We start from the raw sequence: 23152 nt of genomic DNA, 5'->3' as shown, positions 1-23152 counted from the left end.
AAATTAAAAATGGAATTACCATATCCAGCAATCTGACTTCTGGGTATCTTTCCAAGAGAATTGAAATCGGAATCTCAAAGACATATGTGCACTGTACATCCATTGTAGCATTATTCAAGAGCCAAAACATGGAAATAACCTAAATGGCCAGTGGTGGATGAATGGATACATAAAATGTGGTATATACATACAATGGAACATTATTCAACTTAAAAAAAAAAAGACATCCTACTATATGCAACAATATAAATGAACCTGGAGGACATTATGCTAAGTGAAATAAACCAGTCACAGGAGGACAAATACTGCATGATTTTACTTACATAAAAAAATTGAAAAAAAATTGATCACCTTTGGAGGATGCTGGGAAAACCATTATTCTAAACACTAGTAAATAAAGGGAATCTTACAGATAACTTCTGTTTCCAGTAAAACCTGTACCTCAGGTATTCAAAACGTTGATGAGAAAAAAAAAATTCTTTCTACAGAAGTATTCCAGCTAGCATATAAGGATGTAATAAAATAATTGGAATATCACCATTCCAACTGGGGATTGGGGATTATGAGGGAAAAGAGGAGGTGGGAATCAGGAATTACCTCACTCAATAGGTATAAATTTCATCTATGCACGATGAATTAGTTCTAGAGATCTGTACAACACTGTGCCTATACTTAACAATACTGTATTGTGCCCTTCAAATGTTTGTTAAGAGGGTATATCTCATGTTAAATGTTCATAGTACAATTTTTAAAAAAGAAAAAAGTATCCATAATAATAAAAAAAATATTAAAAAGGACCTAAGTACAAATCCTGGATCCACCACTTGTTGTCTATTTAATACAAACCAGGCCACTTATACAATTTGAGCCACCATTTTCTCGTATGTAAAACAGGATATAATACTAACAATCTTATAGATTGGTTTGGCACCTCTACTCTTGGAGCTTGATAATGGTTAATTGAAAAAAAAGAAGAGGTTCGAGAGTCAAAGATGACCCCCACTATGATATTATCCTTCTATGACGTTAGGCAAGTACCTGGCTTCCCTGAGCCTTATTTTCTTTCTCGTTAAAATGGGGATCATGCCAGCATCATACCGTTATTATGAGAACTATGTAAAGTTGGCACCATATAAATAGCACTTTCTCTCCTCCATGAATCCAGTTTGACTCCCAGTTGGAAATACTCTCTTGATAAATATACTTTGGTTATTATTATACCATTAATCTCCTCTGACTTATTACTTAATAATTTTTTATTACAAGGCTCTGGGCCCCTTAAAAACAGAAACTATTCATATCTTCCCCCTCATGCAAAGTATATCGTACATAGTTGGAGATCAATAAATTCCGATGAATTAAATCCCTTAAATAGATTAGATGCTACCTTCACAAACTGATTAATCCCCTGAAAGTCCTGACCCTAAATGCCGTTGCCAAGTATTACTTAACAATTGTAAGATGTACATAAGAACCTGGGAAAATGTCAGATAATTTCTTGGACAAACCATGAATGTGATAGGTGAAAAACAGGGTAGGATTTGTAGTCCACGTTGATCAACACGGTGACCTGGGCAATTTATTGACAGGTGACAAGCTATAGGATGACTGTCTGCCCCAGGTTTGTCAGCTCCTACATGCCATACAAACGTGTCGTGGATCCAGTAGAATATTGTTTGCAGCATAAAGTGTCAGCTTTGTTCCAAAACTCGTGTGGCTGTGAAGAATCACCTCACACAGCTCCCTGCCGTCACAATGGGCAGCGGGAATGGAGCAGTGGAGTTTCATACAGGTGCCATTCCCCTCAGGTCAGGTCACTAATGAACGGGAAAATGAATGGGGTCTCCAAAACACAACAGACTCCAAAAGAACCTAAGGTTGGTGATAAAACAACCAACCTTAAATGTAGTTTAAACGTATTTCCACTGGGGGCTAAAACTCAATTCCAGCATTTTGACAACGTCTTGACAACATAGTTTTTACTTCTGAGAATTGTTAAGGCCGTTTCCTCACAAAACCTGAAGAAAGCCAAAAGCAGTTCAATTAAAATGTCTAAATGTGGTCATCTGTTATCCACAGCTCAGTGGGACAGCGCAGCTCAGCTGAGGCCGATGGAGCGGAGCTGTGCACTCTTTCCAGAGTATTCCCGAAAGATTCTCTGAAGCTATTAATTGTGCAGGTCACTGTAGCAAAACTCACTCTTCAGTGCTCTCCCTTGATGTTCACAAGCAAATACTTGAGTATCGCGGAGATAAATGAAGGCTTTCTCTCTAATTAAAGGAAAGATCGTGATCTATAATTTCAAAGCCTGTCAAACATAATCCTATAAAAATATATGAGCTACGCATTAAGCAATGGGGTCTATATCCCCCCCCAAAAAAAGATAATAAAATTAAACAAAGCTTAGTTTACACCTTACAATATAAGACATTTGATAGGAGATCATTGCAACATCTTTAGTCCACCATAAAGCAATGTTTTGTAAGACCAGGACTGTACTAAAATCTTTAAAGTCTCCATGCAATTGTGTCAAAGCATGTTTGATGCCGTAACTCACAATTTTATTAACGTTCTTAATTTACATCAAATATTTTACATAGTGTGATATGGGGATTTTATTTCACTTCCTGGAAAATGTTATGCTTAAGAAGGGATGTGGAGCACTTGCAATATATTCCGTAGAGTTTTCCTCAATTTACATTATTACATTCTGGAGTGAGTTGAAATATGCCAAGACTTTATGTAACTGAAATTGTCTATTATTTTCATGACTTGAAATGGGAAAGGGAGTGAAAAATCAGTCTGTAAAAGAACAAAACATAAATCCATTGTGGTCACGTGTTGCCATAATCAGGAAAACCCTGTAGAATTGCTTAAGAAAGAATCTGAACAAATGACTGCATATATTTCGCAGAGGCTGTACTCGTGACAACAAACTAGAGTTTAATTTCTCCTTTAAAAAAAATCTGTTAAAAGTCAAGATAAGATTCATTATCCATGAACCAGAAATCATAACTCCTGCCATACATGTCACAGAAAATGCTTGTGACATTAAAAAATGAGCTAATATACATGGGAATGGAGAAGCTTTGTAAAAAGCAAAGGAGCAGATGCATATAAGTGATAACCAAGAGGATGATCGTTACCTGCTTATTTGACAAAAATAGATGATATTACACCCAGCGTGTGGCAAAGTACTTAGCACAGAGTGTCTACTATGTTTTTTTAACTGAAATATTAATAGATATTGGGCAGGCACATTGTCGAACATACTTCTTTAAGTAAAATTAAACACAAAACGAATCTGGAGCATCTTGCAATGCCAGAATGTAAGGACATACTAAAAAAATAAAAACAAAAAACAAAAACCACCCCACAATGACATGACATAGCATGCCAAGGGAACTCCGGAACCAGAGAAACAACTTCCAGTGGCCAAAGCTGCAACAATCTGAGCATCAAAATAAATAAAAGAGCATTGGACTATAACCCAATATAACCCCAAATATAAGATAAAATCAGTCAGCCCATAGTGTAATTAATAAACAAATTTAAAAATGAATGGGGAGAATTAACAAACTCTTAGGCAAAAGAATTCCGAATAATTTATGTAGATATTTCAACCTTAAAGAGAGGTAGCATAACTCCCTACTCATTAAGTGTGGGCTGTGGACAGTGTGGGAAACAAAGGCCAGAAGGAGGAAATTTCCAGTGGAGAAATCTGACACCACCTCAGCCTGCGATCAAGGTTAACATTAACAGTGATGAGTCATGTTGGTGGTGTATACCCCTGATATGATGTGATGAGAATGGCATTTTGCCTCAGTGGTCTTCCACCCCAAAACCCATAACCCCAGTCTAGTCACAAAGAAAACATCAAACAAATCCCAATTAAAGAACATTAGATATGGAGGGTGGAGTGTCAAGGAGTATATGGGAATTATCTGTACTATCTGCTCATGTCTTCTATAAATCTAAAATTTTAACTTAGAAAGAGGCCTATCAAATATGCCTTTTTCTTTTCTTTATAGATGGTGCAAGAGACCGCAGCAACTTGCCTTCCAACTTGAAGAAGATATCGCAATGTGTTCCTGAGCATTGGATTTCCAGAAACTTCACTAAGACGACAGTCTTCTGAAAGATGGTAGGATTTTATCTCCCTGCTCCTGGTTGACACATGTCTTTCTAAGGCATAAAAAGTACTTTATTAAGAAACACGCTAAGGAGGAAAGAGTCTGGGTAGTGCGGACACCGACCCTCTGGGAGGTCATGGGGGGAGGAGGGGTGGGTGGCCTTAGTCTGCAGCCTAGGAATCCCCGATGATCTTTGTCCTGTGCTGGGGCTGGTGCTGGTGCTGGAGGGCTGAGGGGCGGCAGAGCTGGTGCAGGGGGTGTAGTTCTCACAGCAGAGCACATGGATGTGGGAGTTGAGGGAAAGAGAGAGTGTTATATTACACAGCCCTAAAAAAAGACTGGGATCATGTCATTTGTGACAACATGGATACACCTAGCAGGGATTATGCTAAGTGAAATAATTCAGCCTGAGAAAAACAGGGGCACCTGGGTGGCTCGGTTGAGCAGATCATGATCTCACAGTTCGGGAGTTCAAGCCCCAGGTAGGGCTCTGTGCTAACAGCCTGGAGTCTGCAGCCTGCTTCAGATTCTGTGTCTCCCTCTCTATCTGCCTCTCTCTCTCTCTCTCTCTTTCTGTCTCTCAAAAGTAAATAAACATAAAAAAATTTTTTTAATTCCATATGATTTCACTCATAAGTGGAATCAAAAAAAAAAAAAGAACAAAAGAACAAATGAATTGAATAAACAAACAAAAAGCAGAATCAGGCCTCTATATACAGAGAAGAAACCGATGGTTGCCAGAGGAGAAGAGGGTAGGAGGATGGCAAAACGGGGGAAGGGCAGCGGGAGGAAAAGAAGGTACTTGACCACGTGTTGCATTATATCCGAACAGCATGATGTCCTCAATGTAGTGACCCCAGTGACATTTGGTCCAATTTCAAAGCAATAATGATCTCTGAAGGCTATATTGCAGCAGAGAGCAGGTAGGCTGACAGGCAAAGCAGTGAAGGTGTAATACTAGCTCAGGTTAAAGCAAATACCTTTGGTGATCCTTACAATATGAAAAAAAGAACACTGACCAGGTCAATAACTGCATATCCAGTGCCAGAAGCTATGCTAATTTTCTTCAGTAAAGATGCTCTATCTTGAACAACAACTGCTGTCTCCATCTGATAAAATTTACAATAATCCACAGTCATTCTCCAAAATCTATCCAACTCCTACATAGGCCAAATAAGCAAGTTAAAAAAGAATGTGATAGGTATTACCCGCCCCCCTCACTTTTTGCCTTTGATGGTATCACTAATATGTGAAAATCCTCCCAGAGATGCGGTATTGCTTCTGGTTTACTACTGTGGTGAGAAGCAGAAAAGTTCAGAAGTTTCCGTCAGCCCTTCCTACCATGATGGCCCTTAACCGATGGGTCACAGGCCAATGTGGGGATTCTTCCAAGTGCCAAGTATTTCTAATCCAATTCAGAAATTAGTGAAATGATAACAAAGTGGGCCTATGAACTAGCTGGTTATGCTGTGGGTCACACGTGGGTTGACTCCTTGTGTCACCTGATCACAACTACACTGGGGTCACCAGGAATCAGCAACAATTTAGAGACAGTGTTTAGCTATTCCCAAAGGTCTGAGAATTTTTCCCTGATGCAGAGTCACTCTAGTAAATGTATGCAAGCTTGAAGATAGATCCATAGTTTATACTTATGGCAATGTTTCAGGATTCTTCCTGAAAAGAACTTGACTTTCCCTTCAATTAAGAAGCTCTGGATCTATGAACAGGCTTAGGTCTGGACACCTAGGGAAAGGCCATGACCCTCCTCAAGCATTTAATCACTAGTCCTAAAGGGTTTTCTGTTATAATTAAGCCATTTTCTCATAGACTTCCCATCTACTCCATTCCTAGGAAAACTGTGATCAATTTTCTATAAGTTCTGATTATCGTTATGTCCCTGCTGACCTTTCTAATAAATGTGACAACTTGTCTTTCCTCAACTGGTCACTTGACTTCTGATACTCTAAGATCCTATCATCTCTATTAAAATCAAGGAATTGGGGCGCCTGGGTGGCGCAGTCAGTTAAGCGTCCGACTTCAGCTCAGGTCACGATCTCGCGGTCCGTGAGTTCGAGCCCCGCGTCGGGCTCTGGGCTGATGGCTCAGAGCCTGGAGCCTGCTTCCGATTCTGTGTCTCCTTCTCTCTCTGCCCCTCCCCCCTTCATGCTCTGTCTCTCTCTGTCTCAAAAATAAATAAAAACATTAAAAAAAATTAAAAAAAAATAAAATAAAATCAAGGAATCTATGCCAATGATAACATTACCTGCATTCATGCTTGGCTACAAAGGACAGTGAGCCCAGATCTTTTTTAAGGATGCAGGTGATCCCCTCCTTAATGTATTTGTCATCACCTGGGTAAAGAGATTGAATTCTGGGCATTTTAATTCCTAATATCATGCCATATAAGCACTGGTATCTCAGCATCATTAAACATAAGCCACCACTGACTTTAGAGTTTGGTCAACCAACCAAAGAAATTGTTAGAGTCACTTCCAACTCCATGAGCTAGCACAGTCAATGCAAAATTTCAGCAATTGCACCTATATCAATGTACTTAGTCCCACCCTTCCAGTGTCGTTTCTGTCCTTCTTGGTCTAACACCCCCAGAATCCACTTCCACATACATTCCCCATGTTATGGATTATAATCAGCAAACTTTGAAATTCTATTTCTTCTTGACTTCTGTACCTGAGTTCTGAAGCATATTGAGATTTGGCCCCAGTTATAGGTCAAGTGGCAACAAGGGGTGGATATGAAAAAGCATGAACATCCCCCTTGCAAGACCTGTGCCCAAGGTAAGTTTGTCATGGATTTTCCAGCAAAGAAATTCTCATACCCTTAGACACAGGAGGGAAAGCTATTTACACTGGCAAGAAAGACTCAGAGTAACATGGGGAGTTCAAGACTGTTTTATTCGATTCCAACCAGATGTCCTGATTTTAGTTTTTAGGGTCTCATTTTTTTATAGTTAATTACATAAATTTCACATGAGAAAAGTCTGAGGCTTTTGGCTCAGCTGATGTTGTAATTCTGCAATGCTTAAAATTAATTTTGTGTTTGATTTTCAGCCATGAAATTTCTCTGGTTCTGAGATCATGACATAAGCAGAGAATTTAAAGAAGGACCTTAGCTTATCACTTTTTATTTTTCTGCAAGTGATCCAATTTCCTTATGAAAAACACCATAGTTCTTGTAGTCACCACTGCTGCCCTAACAGTCAAGTACAGCAGCCACTTGGGCTCTCAAGGCATTTGGTTCAAATTGGCACTTCATCACAATGACAGATGATGGATGGCTTCATTAATCGTGATGCTACCGTATGTCATGGACTATCATCCCATTTTCTCCTGATAAAAAGTGCAGCACTGCACCAGATCCCAAGGACATGACCAGACCAATCTCTAAAATTCCATCTTTAAAGCTTTTTCTACGAGGACCATTCTCATCATCAGTTCTATAGCCGCTCATGTCCAATCAAAAACCAGAAGCCACACAGTAATTAGAACACAGAAATTTTCATTCAAAAATAATCGACTAGTAAAAGGTTGTTAATTGTTAAAAGGAGGAAATAGGACTATAAAGGGTTCAGAAGTAGCAAATACAGAAAGCAAGAGGAATATGCAGACTGACAATGGCCGGAAGACAGGTGCTTGAGCTGGTCTACAGAAACAGCCGACCCAGGTTTGGAGAAACTTGCCTGAGGGTCCAAGTAAGGCAGAGGACTGGTGGCTATTTTTAAAGGGTGAGCTGTATAGGCAAGAAAGCAGAGACCTGGAACTAAACAGGTACACAAACTTGGGCAGGAATTATACGTGGTAGTTGCATCCTCTGGGATGTAGACACCAAGATAGACTTAGAAGTACATATATGCTGGGAGCAAAACCTGTGAAAGATGAAGGAAAACTGGGGCAAGGTGGGCAGAGAAAGGCTTAAGACCATGATGCAGGTCCAACACAGGTGACAGGGAAAAGGAAAGGAGAAATGGCAGGAAAAGACTCAGACTGTGGTGAAAGTCCCATTTAGCCCAATGGTTGTCCACAGAGGAGTTCCTCACAGGCCAGATATAGTGGGCCCTTTTGTCACCACCAGATTCAGTCATTAGTTGAGGGTTGCCTTGAAAGCACAAGACTTCAACTCAAAGCAGAAGATCCTAAAAGCATCTGCAGTCAGGGGTTTTCGGCTAACTGCACTCCCCACAGTAAGATCTGAGCACAGTCCTCCATGACTATCACCTAAGTTAGGTCCAGTTGCTACCAAGAGAATAAGTGTGACCATAGTGGATGGAGTAGGCTGGGACTAGAGAGAGCGAAGAGAGAAGAGAGGCACACAGGGTGCAAAATTCAAAGAGGCACTTGTTCGCAGGGGCCCGCCATGTACTTGCACGAGTCTAAAGTGAGTGTCTCCAATCTTGCAAGCAAGCTCTATGCCTCCCTTGCCTCTCCTGAGTCCCAGCCCTGCACAAATTCACTATTCAGATACTACAGTTCACTTTATTATATTTGCTTTTTCATATTTTTATCCAGCCAACAATTCATCTTTTTTAGAAAAAAATTTTAACATTTATTTATTTTTGAGAGACAGAGAGAGACAGAGCATAGGCGGGTAGGGCGGAGAGAGAGGGAGACACAGAATCCGAAGCAGGCATCAGGTTCCGAGCTGTCAGCACAGAGCCTGATGCGGGGCTCAAACTTACAAACCGCGAGATCGTGACCCGAGTGGAAACTGGACGCTTAACCAACTGAGCCACCCATGCACCCCTCACCCAACAATTCATTTTAATTTTTTTATGTTTTTTGAACTATGCTCATTTCTGAGTATTTCTCCTTTTGTTTTATTAACTAGAGTTTACCATTTTTATGGTTTCATTTTTGAGATAAAATTATATACAGCAAAATGTAAAAATTTTCATTGGATGTTTACTGAGTTGTAAAAAATGTAAACATCAATGTAGCATAAACCTCTGTCAAGATACATAACAAGATAGCTCCCAGACAGTCCCCACACACCCCTTGCCAATGAGTGTCCACCTCCCCTGCAAGAGGCAGCCACTGTTTTAAGTCTTTTTTTATTGTTAGGGACTCATCTTACCTCTTCTAGAAATTCGTATAATAGAGTCCCATAGCCTAACTATGCTATGTAGAGATGGCATGTTTGTGATTCTGTACAGAGTTTTTTGAACAAATTTTGCTGAAACTTGGTACCTGGGTTAAGAGTTTGTCATTACAAAGGAATTTATACCAGTTTACCTAGAAGGATTGTCCCTACTCCAGAGGTATTTGTCTACATTTCACAGGGGATGAGGCCCAGACCTTTAGAGTCACTGGATTCTGTTATTTTCCTCAAAAGTATAATGGTTAGTTGGTTCGTTGATTGGCTGCTTGATTGGTCTGTGTTAGCAAACAGTTTAGCTGGACTAAAATCCCTTTGATGAGTGGAAGACGAAATCTGTGTTAAAGTGTTTGTTTGGCTCATTGGTTGGTTTTAAATCCTTAGTTGGTTTGCTTATCATCCACCCCTACATACGGAGCTCAGAGGTCAGCCAGAGAATTGAAAAGAGTTTATATGTAGAATGTAAATGGCTCTCCTCTTCCTGAGACTGAATTCCCTTCTACTTTCAGTCTGCTGTGGTCATCCAAACCCTATCCTCTGGTTTACCAAGCCAGTAAGACTGCACATTTCTACCAGAGTGTCAGTTATCTTTTATGATGCTGACAGGGCTCTGCACTCAGGCAAAGGGCCAACCAGTGTCATTCCCATCTTCAAACAGTTGTTTTTTACCCTTTTAAGAGAGTTTATAACTGTTATCTGTAGAATACAAAACCTCCTCCGCACTGAGTTTTTTAAAGGCTCAGAAAAAAATAGCATATGTCAAATCTATTTTTCATATCATTCAAGCAGCATATTGTGTTTTCCTAAATGACTGCAACATTACCCACACCCCCCCCCCCCCCCGCCGCGCCCCAGCCCTCGTTTCTTTTTCAAAGTGACTTTAGCAGTCCTCACACCAAGAGCTTTCATCTATGGGGATGATGGGGCTTGTGCCCACTCTGACCACTACAGTACAGTGAAAGTAAGGCCGTCTAACTTCAAGTCTAGGTCTTTACAAGGATGTGCATCCACATGTCTTTCTCTTGGGCTGTTAGGTCTGGGGGACTGAACCAGCCAAAACCCCTGATCTACCACCAAATAAGTGAATGAATGAGCCTTTGGATGATACCAAATTCCAGCCTTCGAGGCTTCCAGCTGACCCTAGACATCACGGAGCTGGAACAAGCTGTCTCACTGTGTTCTCTCCAAACTACTGACCCATAAAATTCTTGGCTGGTTTTTACTAGTAAGTTTTGGGGTAATTTATTACAGAACATAAATGACCACAATGACTTAGATGTTAGGATTATCCAGGTATGACATCTGTAACACCAATGATTTCCAGATTTATTTGGGTTGATATGGATGCTAAAAAAGATGCTCCCTTTTTCTCTCCCAATTTCCTCTTAAAGTGGCAAGTTAAGAAAACGAAGTTAGGGGCGCCTGGGTGGCGCAGTCGGTTAAGCGTCCGACTTCAGCCAGGTCACGATCTCGCGGTCCGTGAGTTCGAGCCCCGCGTCCGGCTCTGGGCTGATGGCTCAGAGCCTGGAGCCTGTTTCCGATTCTGTGTCTCCCTCCCTCTCTGCCCCTCCCCCGTTCATGCTCTGTCTCTCTCTGTCCTAAAAATAAATAAACGTTGGAAAAAAAGAAAAAAAGAAAACGAAGTTAAATTTTCCAGATAAAAGAGGACTGTTGTTGACTGAAATGTATTCCTTCATTGGGATTTCCTGCCCCTTGAAAATTTTAAATGATTTGAACCTGAATTCTCTGTTTCTAAGAATCAATAATTCAATTTTTATTTGAAGTATTTATGATTAATTGTAACACTTCCTGTAATATCATATATGCAAGGTCAATCTTTTACTATACAAGCCAGTATTATTGAATCTTAAACAGGACATGAATGCTTTTAGAACAAATTCAACAAAGGAAGAGTTTAGTAAATTCTATCTTTTGTCAAATAATAAACTGCATATTAGTAAACAATTGCAAATAATAATAAAGTATACATACATAGCTCCATACCCAGGGGGGAAAAGGCGAAGTTATAGATAAACCCCTTTTTAGAGGAAAAAAATTGAGAATGGATTCAACATCAAGGGGAATTATGTAAAATCTGTTGTATAAAAGTGGATTAATGTTTTGAAAGAAAACAATTTCCATGCTACATTTCTTTTGATTTATTCACATTTTCTTCAAAAGTTATTGACATACATGATCTAAAATCTATCTAAAATCTATCACGTACAATTACAGGAGAAAACAAGAAAGGTAGATAATGGGATATTAATGCTAGATTGTTAAAGACAAACTCATTTATCACTAATGGCAACATAAACTGGTACAATGCTTTTGGAGAGCCATTTGGCAACGTCTATCAGGAGGAATAAAACTGTTCATACCCGATGACTCAGTGGTCCCACTGCTGAGATATAAAAGCTATAAGTATGAAGGTTTCTATTACATAAAACTTCTAAACTAAAAAATGGCAACAATCTAAATGTTGAACAATTAGGGAATGATTTTAAAAAGCCAGTGGACTTTTATGTAGTTATTAAAACTAATAATTTTAAAGGCTATGTAATGCCTAGAAAATATGCTAGTTTATGATAAAACATTAAATGATAATATAATAATACAAAGACAGAACACTATTAAATTAAAAAATAAATATAAAGGTAGACAAGTACTAGAAGGGAAAACATAAAAATAAAAACGTATTGGTTTTTAGGAGTTGTGAGCATCTTCAGTTAATTTTACCTTTTAAAATTCTGATACTGTTTAACTTAGAAGCAATGCTGATTGTACAATCAATTATAATAGACTCATACTCTTTATTTTGTTTTTTAAAAAAACAATCATTTATTTTTGAGACAGGGAGAGACAGAGCATGAATGGGGGAGGGTCAGAGAGAGAGGCAGACACAGAATCCGAAACAGGCTCCAGGCTCTGAGCTGTCAGCACAGAGCCCGACACGGGGCTCGAATTCAGGGACTGCGAGATCATGACCTGAGCCGAAGTCGGATGCTTAACCGACTGAGCCACCCAGGCACCCCTAGACTCATACTCTTTAAAACACTGTTGGCTATTTACTTAGACCTCTGTCATTTCTGACAGCATTAATAAAAAATTATGCTAACCATTCAGCATGATATCTCATTGTGGTTTTGATTTTCATTTCCCTGATAACTTGTGATATTAAACATCTTTTCATGTACCTGTTGGCCATTTGTATGTCTTCTTTGGGAAAATGTCTATACAGTTCCTCTGCTCATTTTTTAATTTGATTGGCCTTTTATGTTAATGAGTCATGAGTTCTTTATATATTTTGAATATTACCCGCTTATCAGACGTATGACTTGCAAATATTTTCTTGCACTCTTTAAGTTGCTTTTTCATTCTGTTGATTGTTTCTTTTGCTATGCAGAAGCTTTTTCATTTAACATACTCCCTGTTAGAATGACTATCATCAAAAAGACAAGAGATTACAAGTGTTGATAATGACGTAAAGAAAAGGGAACACACTGTGCACCGTTGGTGAGAATATAAACCGGTACAGCCATGATGGAAACCAGGAGGGAGGTTTCTCAAAAAATTAACAACAGGATGATCATATGATCCAGAAATCCCACTTCTAAGCATATATATAAATGAAATGAAAACAGGATATCAAAAAGATATCTGTACTCTCATGTTTTTTATTGTCGCAGTATCCACAATAACAAAGACATCGAAATTGTCTGTTGATGGGTGAAGATGCACCTTATATACATATATACACACACTGTATATACCCAATATGGTGTGTGTGTGTGTGTGTGTGTGTATATATACACACATACATACACATATATATATATAACACATATATATATATACATATATATATATATATATATACATACACACACTGTATATACCCAATGTGGTGTGTGTGTGTGTGTGTGTATATGTGTATAATATATACACACATATATATACCACATATACATATACACATATATATACCACATATACATATATATATATATATACACACACACTGTATATACCCAATATGGTGTATATATATACACACACATATGTACACATATATACACACACATATGTACACATATATACTCACACATATGTGTATATATATATATATATATACACACACCCAATATGGTGTATATATATACACACACATATATATACATATACACACACACACACACACATATATATATGTGTGTGTATATATGTGTGTGTATATATATATGTGTATACATATATTATGTATATGTATATGTATATTGTAAACATTGTATATACACACACATATATATACATATATATACACACACATATATATGTATGTGTGTGTATATATATGTATATATATGTGTGTGTATATACAATGTTTACAATATACATATACATAATATACAATATATACAATATATGTGTGTGTGTGTATATGTATATATGTGTGTGTGTGTGTGTGTGTGTGTGTGTATACAATGTAATATTATTCAGCCATGGAAAAGGAACTCCTGCCATTTGGGACAACATGTATGGACCTTGAGGAAATTATGCTAAGTGAAATTATGCTTAGTCAGACAGAGAAAGACAAATACCATATGATATCATTTTTATGTGGAATCTAAAAAGACTGAATTCATAGAAATAGAGAATAGAATGATGGTTAACAGGGGTTGGGGCTGGGGGAAGTGGGGAGATGTTGGTCAAAGGAACAAACTTTTAGTTAGAAAATGAGTAAGTTCTGGGAATCTACGGCATAGTGTTGTCATTTTAGTTAACAATACTGTATTGTATACTTGAAAAGTGCTAAGAGAGTAAGTCTTAAATGTTCTCACCACTAAAAAAAGGTAATCATGTGATGCGATGGAAGTGTAGTTAATGCTACCGTAGTAATCTTATATACTCTTATATACTCTTATACTAAAAGAGTATCAAATCAACACATTGTGTATCTTTTTTTTTTTTAATTTTTTTTTCAACGTTTATTTATTTTTGGGACAGAGAGAGATAGAGCATGAACGGGGGAGGGGCAGAGAGAGAGGGAGACACAGAATCGGAAACAGGCTCCAGGCTCTGAGCCATCAGCCCAGAGCCTGACGCGGGGCTCGAACTCACGACCGCGAGATCGTGACCTGGCTGAAGTCGGATGCTCAACCGACTGCGCCACCCAGGCGCCCCAACACATTGTGTATCTTAAATTTGCACAATGTTATAGGTTAATTGTATCTCAATAAAACTCGAAAAAAATGTATGCAGCAACTCAGACATAGCTGTGAAGGGAGTGAACTGTTTAAGGAGCCGAAATTTCCTAAAGCTGAAAGTTTTCAGCTTAAATAGATAATACATATACACATGGCAGCCCTTGCCTCTTTGAAGCCCTATGATTTGAGTAGATTATCCTAGTAAATGAAAAATACTTTGTTCCATAGTCCTCACTCTGCTCCAGATTTTACAAGCTTTTTCCAATTTTTTTCAGAATCTGCATTTTGTTTTAACATAGCGTTAACTAATGCTATCCTGGTTTGACAAGAGATTTTTCAGGGAGAGGTAAAAACGCAAGTGGCTTGGAGTTACAGGTAAAAGACACAGTTAAGCAAATATTTAATAAAAAGGAGACTAAGTTTCACCTACTTGATAATTTTGAGATGGACCTATTGATGGTCCCATAGTACAGGGGTTCTTAAACTTCACTATATTTAGGAACAGCTTGAGGTATGGAGTTTTTAAAATATAACTTGTACACCAGTCCACATGCCTAAAGAAGGTGCTTGTATTTATGAAAACTGGCCCAGGATCTACATTGTAACCAAGTTCCAAAGTGATTCTGATACAAGCGGTCCCAGGACCATGCCTGGGAAACTTTGATATAAAATTTAAATGGATGTGCCTGGCTTTTCTTTTCAGATAGTCCTGGTCTGGTTGAAAAATGGGGGGAAATATACATTATACATATATATAGAGAGAGAGAGAGAGAAAGAGAGAGAGAGAGAGAGAGAGAGCCTCCATGATATTCTTCTTTGTTTAATTTCATTGCTTTGCCCCAAGTGGAAGAGAGCACAGAAAAACAAAATCCATTTTAAATTTTTTTTTTTTTTTAAATGTTTATTTATTTTTGGGACAGAGAGAGACAGAGCATGAACGGGGGAGGGGCAGAGAGAGAGGGAGACACAGAATCGGAAACAGGCTCCAGACTCTGAGCCACCAGCCCAGAGCCTGACGCGGGGCTCGAACTCGCGGACCGCGAGATCGTGACCTGGCTGAAGTCGGACGCTTAACCGACTGCGCCACCCAGGCGCCCCACAAAATCCATTTTAAGACAGAAAGATGTTACTATTTGCAAAATGTTCTCCATGACTGACTAAATCATAATAAGGTTATCTATAGAAAACAGTGGGAATTTACCTGGTAAGCCCCAGGATGGAGGCATGCTGGGAGATAGGCTACTGCCCAGATCTCTCTGTCCTCAGTTCTCCAGACTCCCAGGTGGACCAGAGTGAAGGCAGCAACACTGCGACCGGTTCTTCGCTCTCTCACCTCCTCGGATTGTGCTTTCCATTTAAGAGTTATCGCTTTGATATATATATCAAACCTGATATGTATCAGAAATAGGCCTTCGAAAAGAAAAAAAAAGAAACCCTGAGAATTCTGGCAAAAAAAAAAAAAAAAAAAAATGGAGTCAATCTATTTAAAAATTCCATAGTCATCAAGGAAAACCAACCAAACTGGTGGACGTCATGGACATTTATGTCTTTCCTGCTCCCCAGTTTCCATGGGTCATTAATACTGAGAATTGTGAACATTCTCACCTTCTAAAGAAAATTTCAAAAAGCTTAAAACACATGATAGGTTTAGCACTTCCATGTTTTGGCCTTCACATTAGCTGTGTCTGGAGCCATTGAAGCTTAGTACATGCAAAGCCTGTAAAAAGAAAGAAAGAAAGAAGAAAGAAAGAAAGAAAGAAAGAAAGAAAGAAAGAAAGAAAGAAAGAAAGAAAGAAAGAAAAGAAATATTTAAGAAAAGAAATATTTAAGAACAACCTATGGCAAAAGGAACACTGAAGATGTGATGTGTTGCAGATTGCCAAGAGAGAACTATAAATGTCAAATTGTGTCACACCAAAGCCCTGAACTGCAAAGGGCAAAAAGACTGAGAAGAGTTAAGAAGAGAAATTAACAGAGCGAAGGAAAGGGAAGAGAGTGAAGAGGAACAGAAATGGAAAAGGGAAGAGTCAGGGGCACTGCTACGAACAATGGGGAAGGCTGCTGCGGGTACATAAAAACAACTGGGCAAAATAAAAGACATGTTTTAGGAGAGAGAAAACTACCAAATAGAACTTGACAGTCTAGAACATTCAAGGAAGAGCAAGTGGCGTGAACTCTCCTCCACAGTCCTCGAGGACTGATTGCATCTTCCGTGAGAAACTACAGAAGAAACATGGCTCCAGTTCAGCAACGGAAAAAGCTGTGTTAAAGGCTATTCTAACCTCTCTGCAGACAAAGCCTGGAAGAAATATAAAAAGATTGGTGTCACCTTCTCAGAAAATGGAGATCTACCTGCATTTTGTAACCTAAAATAGGAAAACTTTGAAAGATCAATAAAATATCGATTCAACATTTTATATGACATTGAGAGCCATAAAGGAGATATTACATTCTCTGTAGATTCTGAGGCAAATAAGGTTCATCAACATGGCCCTTTCATGAAGTCAAACTAATTCAAAACATTCCTTGTTTGGTCTCATTAAAAAAATCACTCTGTCCAGCTTTGTCCCAAATGTGCTAAACATGTTGCAGATGATGTTTATGATGGCAATGAAGTGCATATTGGAGTAAAAAAAAAAAATATCCTGACTTTTAAATTATACCTTCCACATTCCTAAGGTCAAGATGGGGAAATATAAAGAATTCAAGGAGTGCTGGGTGGCTCAGTCAGTTAAACATCTGGCTTCAATTCAGGTCATGATCTCACGGTTGCTGAGTTCGAGCCCCACATGGGGCTCTCTACTTTCAGCCCAGAGCCCACCTCAGATCCCCTATCCTCCTCTCTCCCTGCCCATCCCCCCATCACATGCACATGCATTCTCTCCCTCTGTCTCTCTGTCAAAAATAAATAAAATTTTTTTTAAAAAAGAATTCAAGAGAAGCTCCTTTAAAGAATAATTGCTTTTGCTGACTCTCAAAAACAAATTTCAAGGGATTCATCTCTGTGTTTTGGGTTTTGTTTTAAAAATATTTCAAAATGTAAGATAAAATGTGAAAATGGAGTCACTGGCAAAGCATTTCCCATTCAAAATTCTTCACAAATATTTGTAGCAGTCATGTGGCTCTCTGACCTGCTGCGGGGCATATTATAGATCGCAGTTGAGAAAAAGACTTAAAAAGGTAAATGAATTTTTAACACCAGGGTTTTATCAAATTGCCTCAATTTTTGTGTAATTGCCGGACCCTGAGTGCCTTGCAGATGTCTGTAATTTGCAAAGTTATAAAATATTCTGAAAGTCAACAGGAGGTTGACTGCATAATGAAAGTTTTGTGTCCTTCCTGACTTACAACATGGCTGCCCTGAAAATGCCAACTTTGGCTGCGATGTTTTCAGAGATGTCTGAAGCTAAATACTAAAAACATAGGCAAACAGGTTCAGCTCTGGACTAGGCTGACCATATGCTAAATATGCTATCAGCCTTGCCGGGCATGTTTTCACCTTTATATAAGAATTTTTTTTTAACTTAATGGAATTGACTTCTCAACTGCAACTATTCAAATATATCCCCAAGTCTCAGGATATATCCTCTATAACTGGATAATTCCTCTAGTCTTCTTCATATCCACTGTTTGGCAATCAGTGTGTTGGGACATTCGGTTAAAAAGCAGACCTCAGTGGGGGCACCTGGGTGGCTCAGTTGGTTAAGCGTCTGACTTTGGCTCAGGTCGTGATCTTGCAGTTCGTGAGTTCAAACCAAATATCAGGCTTGCTGATGTCAGCACAGAGCCTGCTTCAGATCCTCTGTTCCCCTCTCTCTCTGCCCCTCCCCTGCCCATGTGCACTCACTCTCTTTCTCTCTCAAAAATAAATGAAACCTTTTTTAAAAAAAATAATAAAATCTAAAAAGCAGACCTCAATGTCATGTATACAAAAGGGTTACATTTAAAGAGCAGGACAAATGACCCAGTCTTATCAACTGGTTAGTGTATACCACAAAACTAGATCTTCCAGCCTCCTGGAAGATCATAGGTGTTGAAGTTCACAGACTTAGATCTAACCCATCCCGACATGTACTAGCTGAGCGACCTTGATTAAGTTACTTAATTTCCTTGTGCCTCAAGTTTCTCATGAATAAAATGGGGCTATATTGTGTAAAGTTGCCGTGAAGATTTAATGAGCCAATGTGTGCACAAAACAGCCCAGGGACTAGCACCAGACAAGATCTCAATAAGTATTAGATACTAATTTCAACATTTTAACCAGATCGTTGTAAGTTATTTGGGTCCCTTGGGACTACTGTGGTTTAACTGAGCACTTAACCACCAGACAGAACTTCAAACTACAATAAAATATTAGCCCAATATTAAAAATGCTCTAACGGAAATATAAAGTGAGTAGCAGGAAGTGATGTGAATAAATGTACGATTCCATGATGGGTGGTGGAAGGGGGAAACTTTCCAAATTGATAGAGTTACCAGATGCAAATTTCAGGTTAGACTCATGTCAGTCAGAGTGGCCAAAATGAACAAATCAGGAGACTATAGATGCTGGAGAGGATGTGGAGAAACGGGAACCCTCTTGCACTGTTGGTGGGAATGCAAACTGGTGCAGCCACTCTGGAAAACAGCGTGGATTTCTCAAAAAATTAAAAATAGACCTACCCTATGACCCAGCAGTAGCACTGCCAGGAATTTACCCAAGGGATCCAGGAGTACTGATGCATAGGGGCACTTGTACCCCAATGTTTATAGCAGCACCCCCAACAATAGCCAAATTATGGAAAGAGCCTAAATGTCCATCAACTGATGAATGGATAAAGAAATTGTGGTTTATATACACAATGGAGTACCACGTGGCAATGAGAAAGAATGAAATATGGCCTTTTGTAGCAACGTGGATGGAACTGGAGAGTGTTATGCTAAGTGAAATAAGCCATACAGAGAAAGACAGATACCATATGTGTTCACTCTTATGTGGATCCTGAGAAACTTAACAGAAACCCATGGGGGAGGGGAAGAAAAAATAAAAGGAGGTTAGAGTGGAAGAGAGCCAAAGCATAAGAGACTCTTAAAAGCTGAGAACAAACTGAGGGTTGATGGGGGGTGGGTGATGGGTATTGAGGAGGGCACCTTTTGGGATGAGCACTGGGTGTTGTATGGAAACCAATTTGACAATAAATTTCACATATTGAAAAAAAATTTCAGGTTAGACAATTAGTACCTCTATCTAGAGGGGTTTTTTGTTTGCTTGTTTCAATCTCCAAAAGCTTTCTGAACCAAAACCTTATAAAGGCATATGTATATTATCTACTTTGTCACTCTCCAAACAATTTTCTGAGGGTTTGAATGGTTATATTAATTTGGCCTCATATAAATCCTTCCTCCACAACTTCTAGGCACCACGAGATATTACAATAAAAATTAGAAAGTGATCTCAAAACATAAATGATGCCACTTACAAAGATTCAGATGCTACCTTTGACAGTAAGGACTTGGCCAGTAATTGATAATTCTGACTTCTCAATGTATTAGCATCTTGAATATTCTGAGCAGTGGCTGTATAAATGTATCTTGCTGAGCCTCAGGGTTCCTCAGGGGAGACTCACGGGCAACACCGGGGGTGGGGAGAATGGGTGGATTTCGGGGCTGTCCATACATGCCCCACTTTCCCAAGCCAGTTCTAGTTCCACTTTTATCTATTTTATATATGACGGTAATTCTCCTTAGTGGAAAAAAATGGTTTTACTCCTATTCAATAGTTTGACATCTCTAAATATTACCATGAAATTCTAAATAAAAAATATTTTCATTCAAGAACCCCACTTCTGGAACTTCTCTTGGCTATACTTCTTCCTGAGTCTTGCCCTTCCAAACAAAAGTGTCTTTTCCAAATGTAGAAAATTGTAAATTTCAAAGTTTTAAGCCTAACTCATGCTTAAAGGCATTGCTAAAATCTCTAGGCCACCTTGTACTCTCCCTTCTCTGATCTGCTAAAGAAGTGAGTGTCCACACCTCTCCCAGGGCCCCCAGTACTCCAACAGCAGTGTTGGTCTTCTGTTGTTCCCTCTCTCCTGGGTGCATGCTTCCTTCCTCCATTGAGACCACACATTTTCCAATGTCAAGACTATGCCTTAGAATTCTTTAGTAGATTTTACCTTCTCTGCCCATTAGACGTGAAGAATCCAAAAAATATTGGCTGAACAAAATTCAAACATTAGCTACAAGTTTGCAGAAAGTCTTCGGTGGGAAAAATAAAAGGCAGAATTCAGTTTTAGCGTTTAAACACACACCCCTGAAAAAAAAAATTAGCAAAAATACAAAAGCATGGAAGCTGGAAGCTTTAATATGTTCTTGAAAGGCAACAAAGTAGCAAATGTAAATCAAACATCAGTCTCCCTGTAGTGCAGTAGGGTGGTAATAGTTTTCAATTTCTAATAAACACACGGGTTTTTTTGGCAGACTGTAATAATCGAAAAATTGGGTAAGGTACCCAACTGGGGGAAAATGACAATGTAGGCTTGGTCTTCCCAATTGTTTCTATGATTAATGATTACCATCACATAAACCTCCCAGCAAACTAACCCTAAAACTCTGAGAAGTAAAGACATGACTCAAAAAAATATATAAATAATGGAACAAACAGATTGGGGATGCATTAGTAAACTATTTAATACCAAAAAAAAAAGTGTCCAATAAGAATCGGACAAGAGATTTGTTTTTTATTACCTTCTCATTATTCCAGGGTACCAAGCAAAGCTCAACACAAGCAAAATTTTTCTTCTAGGAATCTCCTCAGTCCCTTTATTTAGGTAAGAGCAGAACTTCCTCTTCCATAAAAAATGCACTTGAATCCGGCTGTGATCTAATTGTCTCCTGTGGCTACACGTGCATAAATGTTTGTGCACATATTCCTATCAACAAAGTTATGAATCAGAAATGTGTTTATGCATTTTTTGAAAATAGTAATAAATGTTTACAGTGGTAAGACTGTATGTCCTAATGATTATAATAATCCTTTCAATTTGTGTTGAGCTTTACAGTTTATAAAGTGGTATTACTTAGTTTCATTTTATTCTCACAGTTACCCTGTAGGTAGGTGTAACGCAGTCACTGGCAGATCCACGGGGTAGATGAAGGTGCTGAGACTGGTGGAGCTGGAACCATCTGCACAGTTATATGGGGACAATACACATATGTCCTCAGCACAGTCAGTGAAAATGATGTATAGACGCACAAGGGAAAGTCAACTCTTCTGAGTACGGACCTGCTGCCACATGAGCACTTTTAGCTGCCATTATTTTTAAATATATTCTGAATCTACATATCTGATACGACACACAAAATAAAAATTTCAAATACAGTATCTTCCAGTGATATTAGAACTATAGTAACAAGCCACTGATTAGAATCAGTAAAGCAAATAAAATAATGAATCTCATTTATCTTCCCTGTTGCATTCTTAACTTTATATACCTATGACATCTTTCTAAAGTCTATACGTTTGTTTTCTTTCATGCATGCAGTCACTCGGCAGATGTTTACTTGGTCTTCTACTTTTCCAGCTAGGTGCTTGAGATACAGAGCTGAACAAAACAAAGCCACCCCATGTCAGGGAGCTGATAGTCTGCTTACAGATGCAGACATTAGTCCAACAGACAAATGCAGAAGTTGTGAGATTGGTACAAAGGAAAAGAACAGAATGGTCTGAGATAAGATAGTGAGGGTCTTAGACTGGAAAACAAGCAGCCTTCTCTGGGTATGTAACATTTAAGCTGCTGCCTGAATGGTTTTTCTGTTTCTTTAACACTATTCCCTACATACATTCACTGTGCCAGCCAGAGTTCCCAACGGTGCAGTCCTACAAATGCTGTGATGTACAAGGCTAAGCAGGACAGCTCTCAGGGAGTTCATTGTGCAAGGGTAACGGTGCAGCCAAACTTGATTTGGAGCTTGGAAAACATATATTTAGCTATTGAGCTCGAAATAATCAACACAGCACATTCTTGCTGGATAGATTATTTTAAAACCTAAATCCAGACCTAACTCATTCATCCCATAAGATTGAGCAGATCTTCACCCTTCAGTATCATCACTGAAAGAAATGTCCCATGGGAGAATATTGGGATAAAGCTTTGCAATAAGCAAAGATCACAAGAGACACCATTATCTTATTAACCTTACCCATTCTTTTCTAATTGTAAATGTAATGTCTTAATTTTTTATACTTCTCTGACATAATTTCATATTTTCCAATGAATCATATTTACCTAAATTGGATTAATTAAAATTAGCTGTCATATACATATCCATGTATCAGTCTACCCAACTGAAGAATATTATCATAAATATGTTGATAATTATAAGTATTGAATCATGAAAACAGTCAATCTTAAAATATATTGCAAACTATGATAATCTATTTTATTTCCATAATTTTTTTCTCCTTTTAGCCTGTCTTTATTATTTAGCTATTTTTATTTAGCTATTTTATTTTTATTTAGCCTGTCTTTATTATTTAGCTATTTTAGCTACTCAAGAATAATGTCTTTGGGGCACCTGGGTGGGTCAGTTGGTTGAGCAACTGACTCTTGATTTTGGCTCAGGTCATGATCTCACAGTTTATGAGATGGAGCCCCCTGTGGGTCTCTGCTCTGACAGTGCAAAACCTGCTTAGGATTCTCTCTCTCCCTCTCTCTGTCCTTC

At 38.6% G+C, this 23152-nt stretch overlaps 1 protein-coding gene across 1 annotated transcript in view; it reads left to right on the top strand.

The window, feature by feature from the left end:
- Positions 1-23152, top strand: part of LOC147572031 (uncharacterized) — a 602793-nt gene that overhangs the window by 541032 nt on the left and 38609 nt on the right. The window contains exon 3 of the mRNA XM_086695885.1: positions 4032-4144. Coding sequence (XP_086552011.1) covers positions 4142-4144 — 3 coding nt within the window. The 5' untranslated portion in view covers positions 4032-4141. The remainder of the gene's footprint in view (positions 1-4031; positions 4145-23152) is intronic.

The sequence above is a fragment of the Puma concolor genome, chromosome F2 (genome assembly GCF_028749965.1).
Source record: "Puma concolor isolate L17-30 chromosome F2, mPumCon1.1.hap2, whole genome shotgun sequence".
In the NCBI taxonomy this organism is placed as follows: Eukaryota; Metazoa; Chordata; class Mammalia; order Carnivora; family Felidae; genus Puma; species Puma concolor.
Note: the sequence above shows the minus strand (reverse complement) of the source record. Positions and strands in the feature narration are given on the sequence as shown.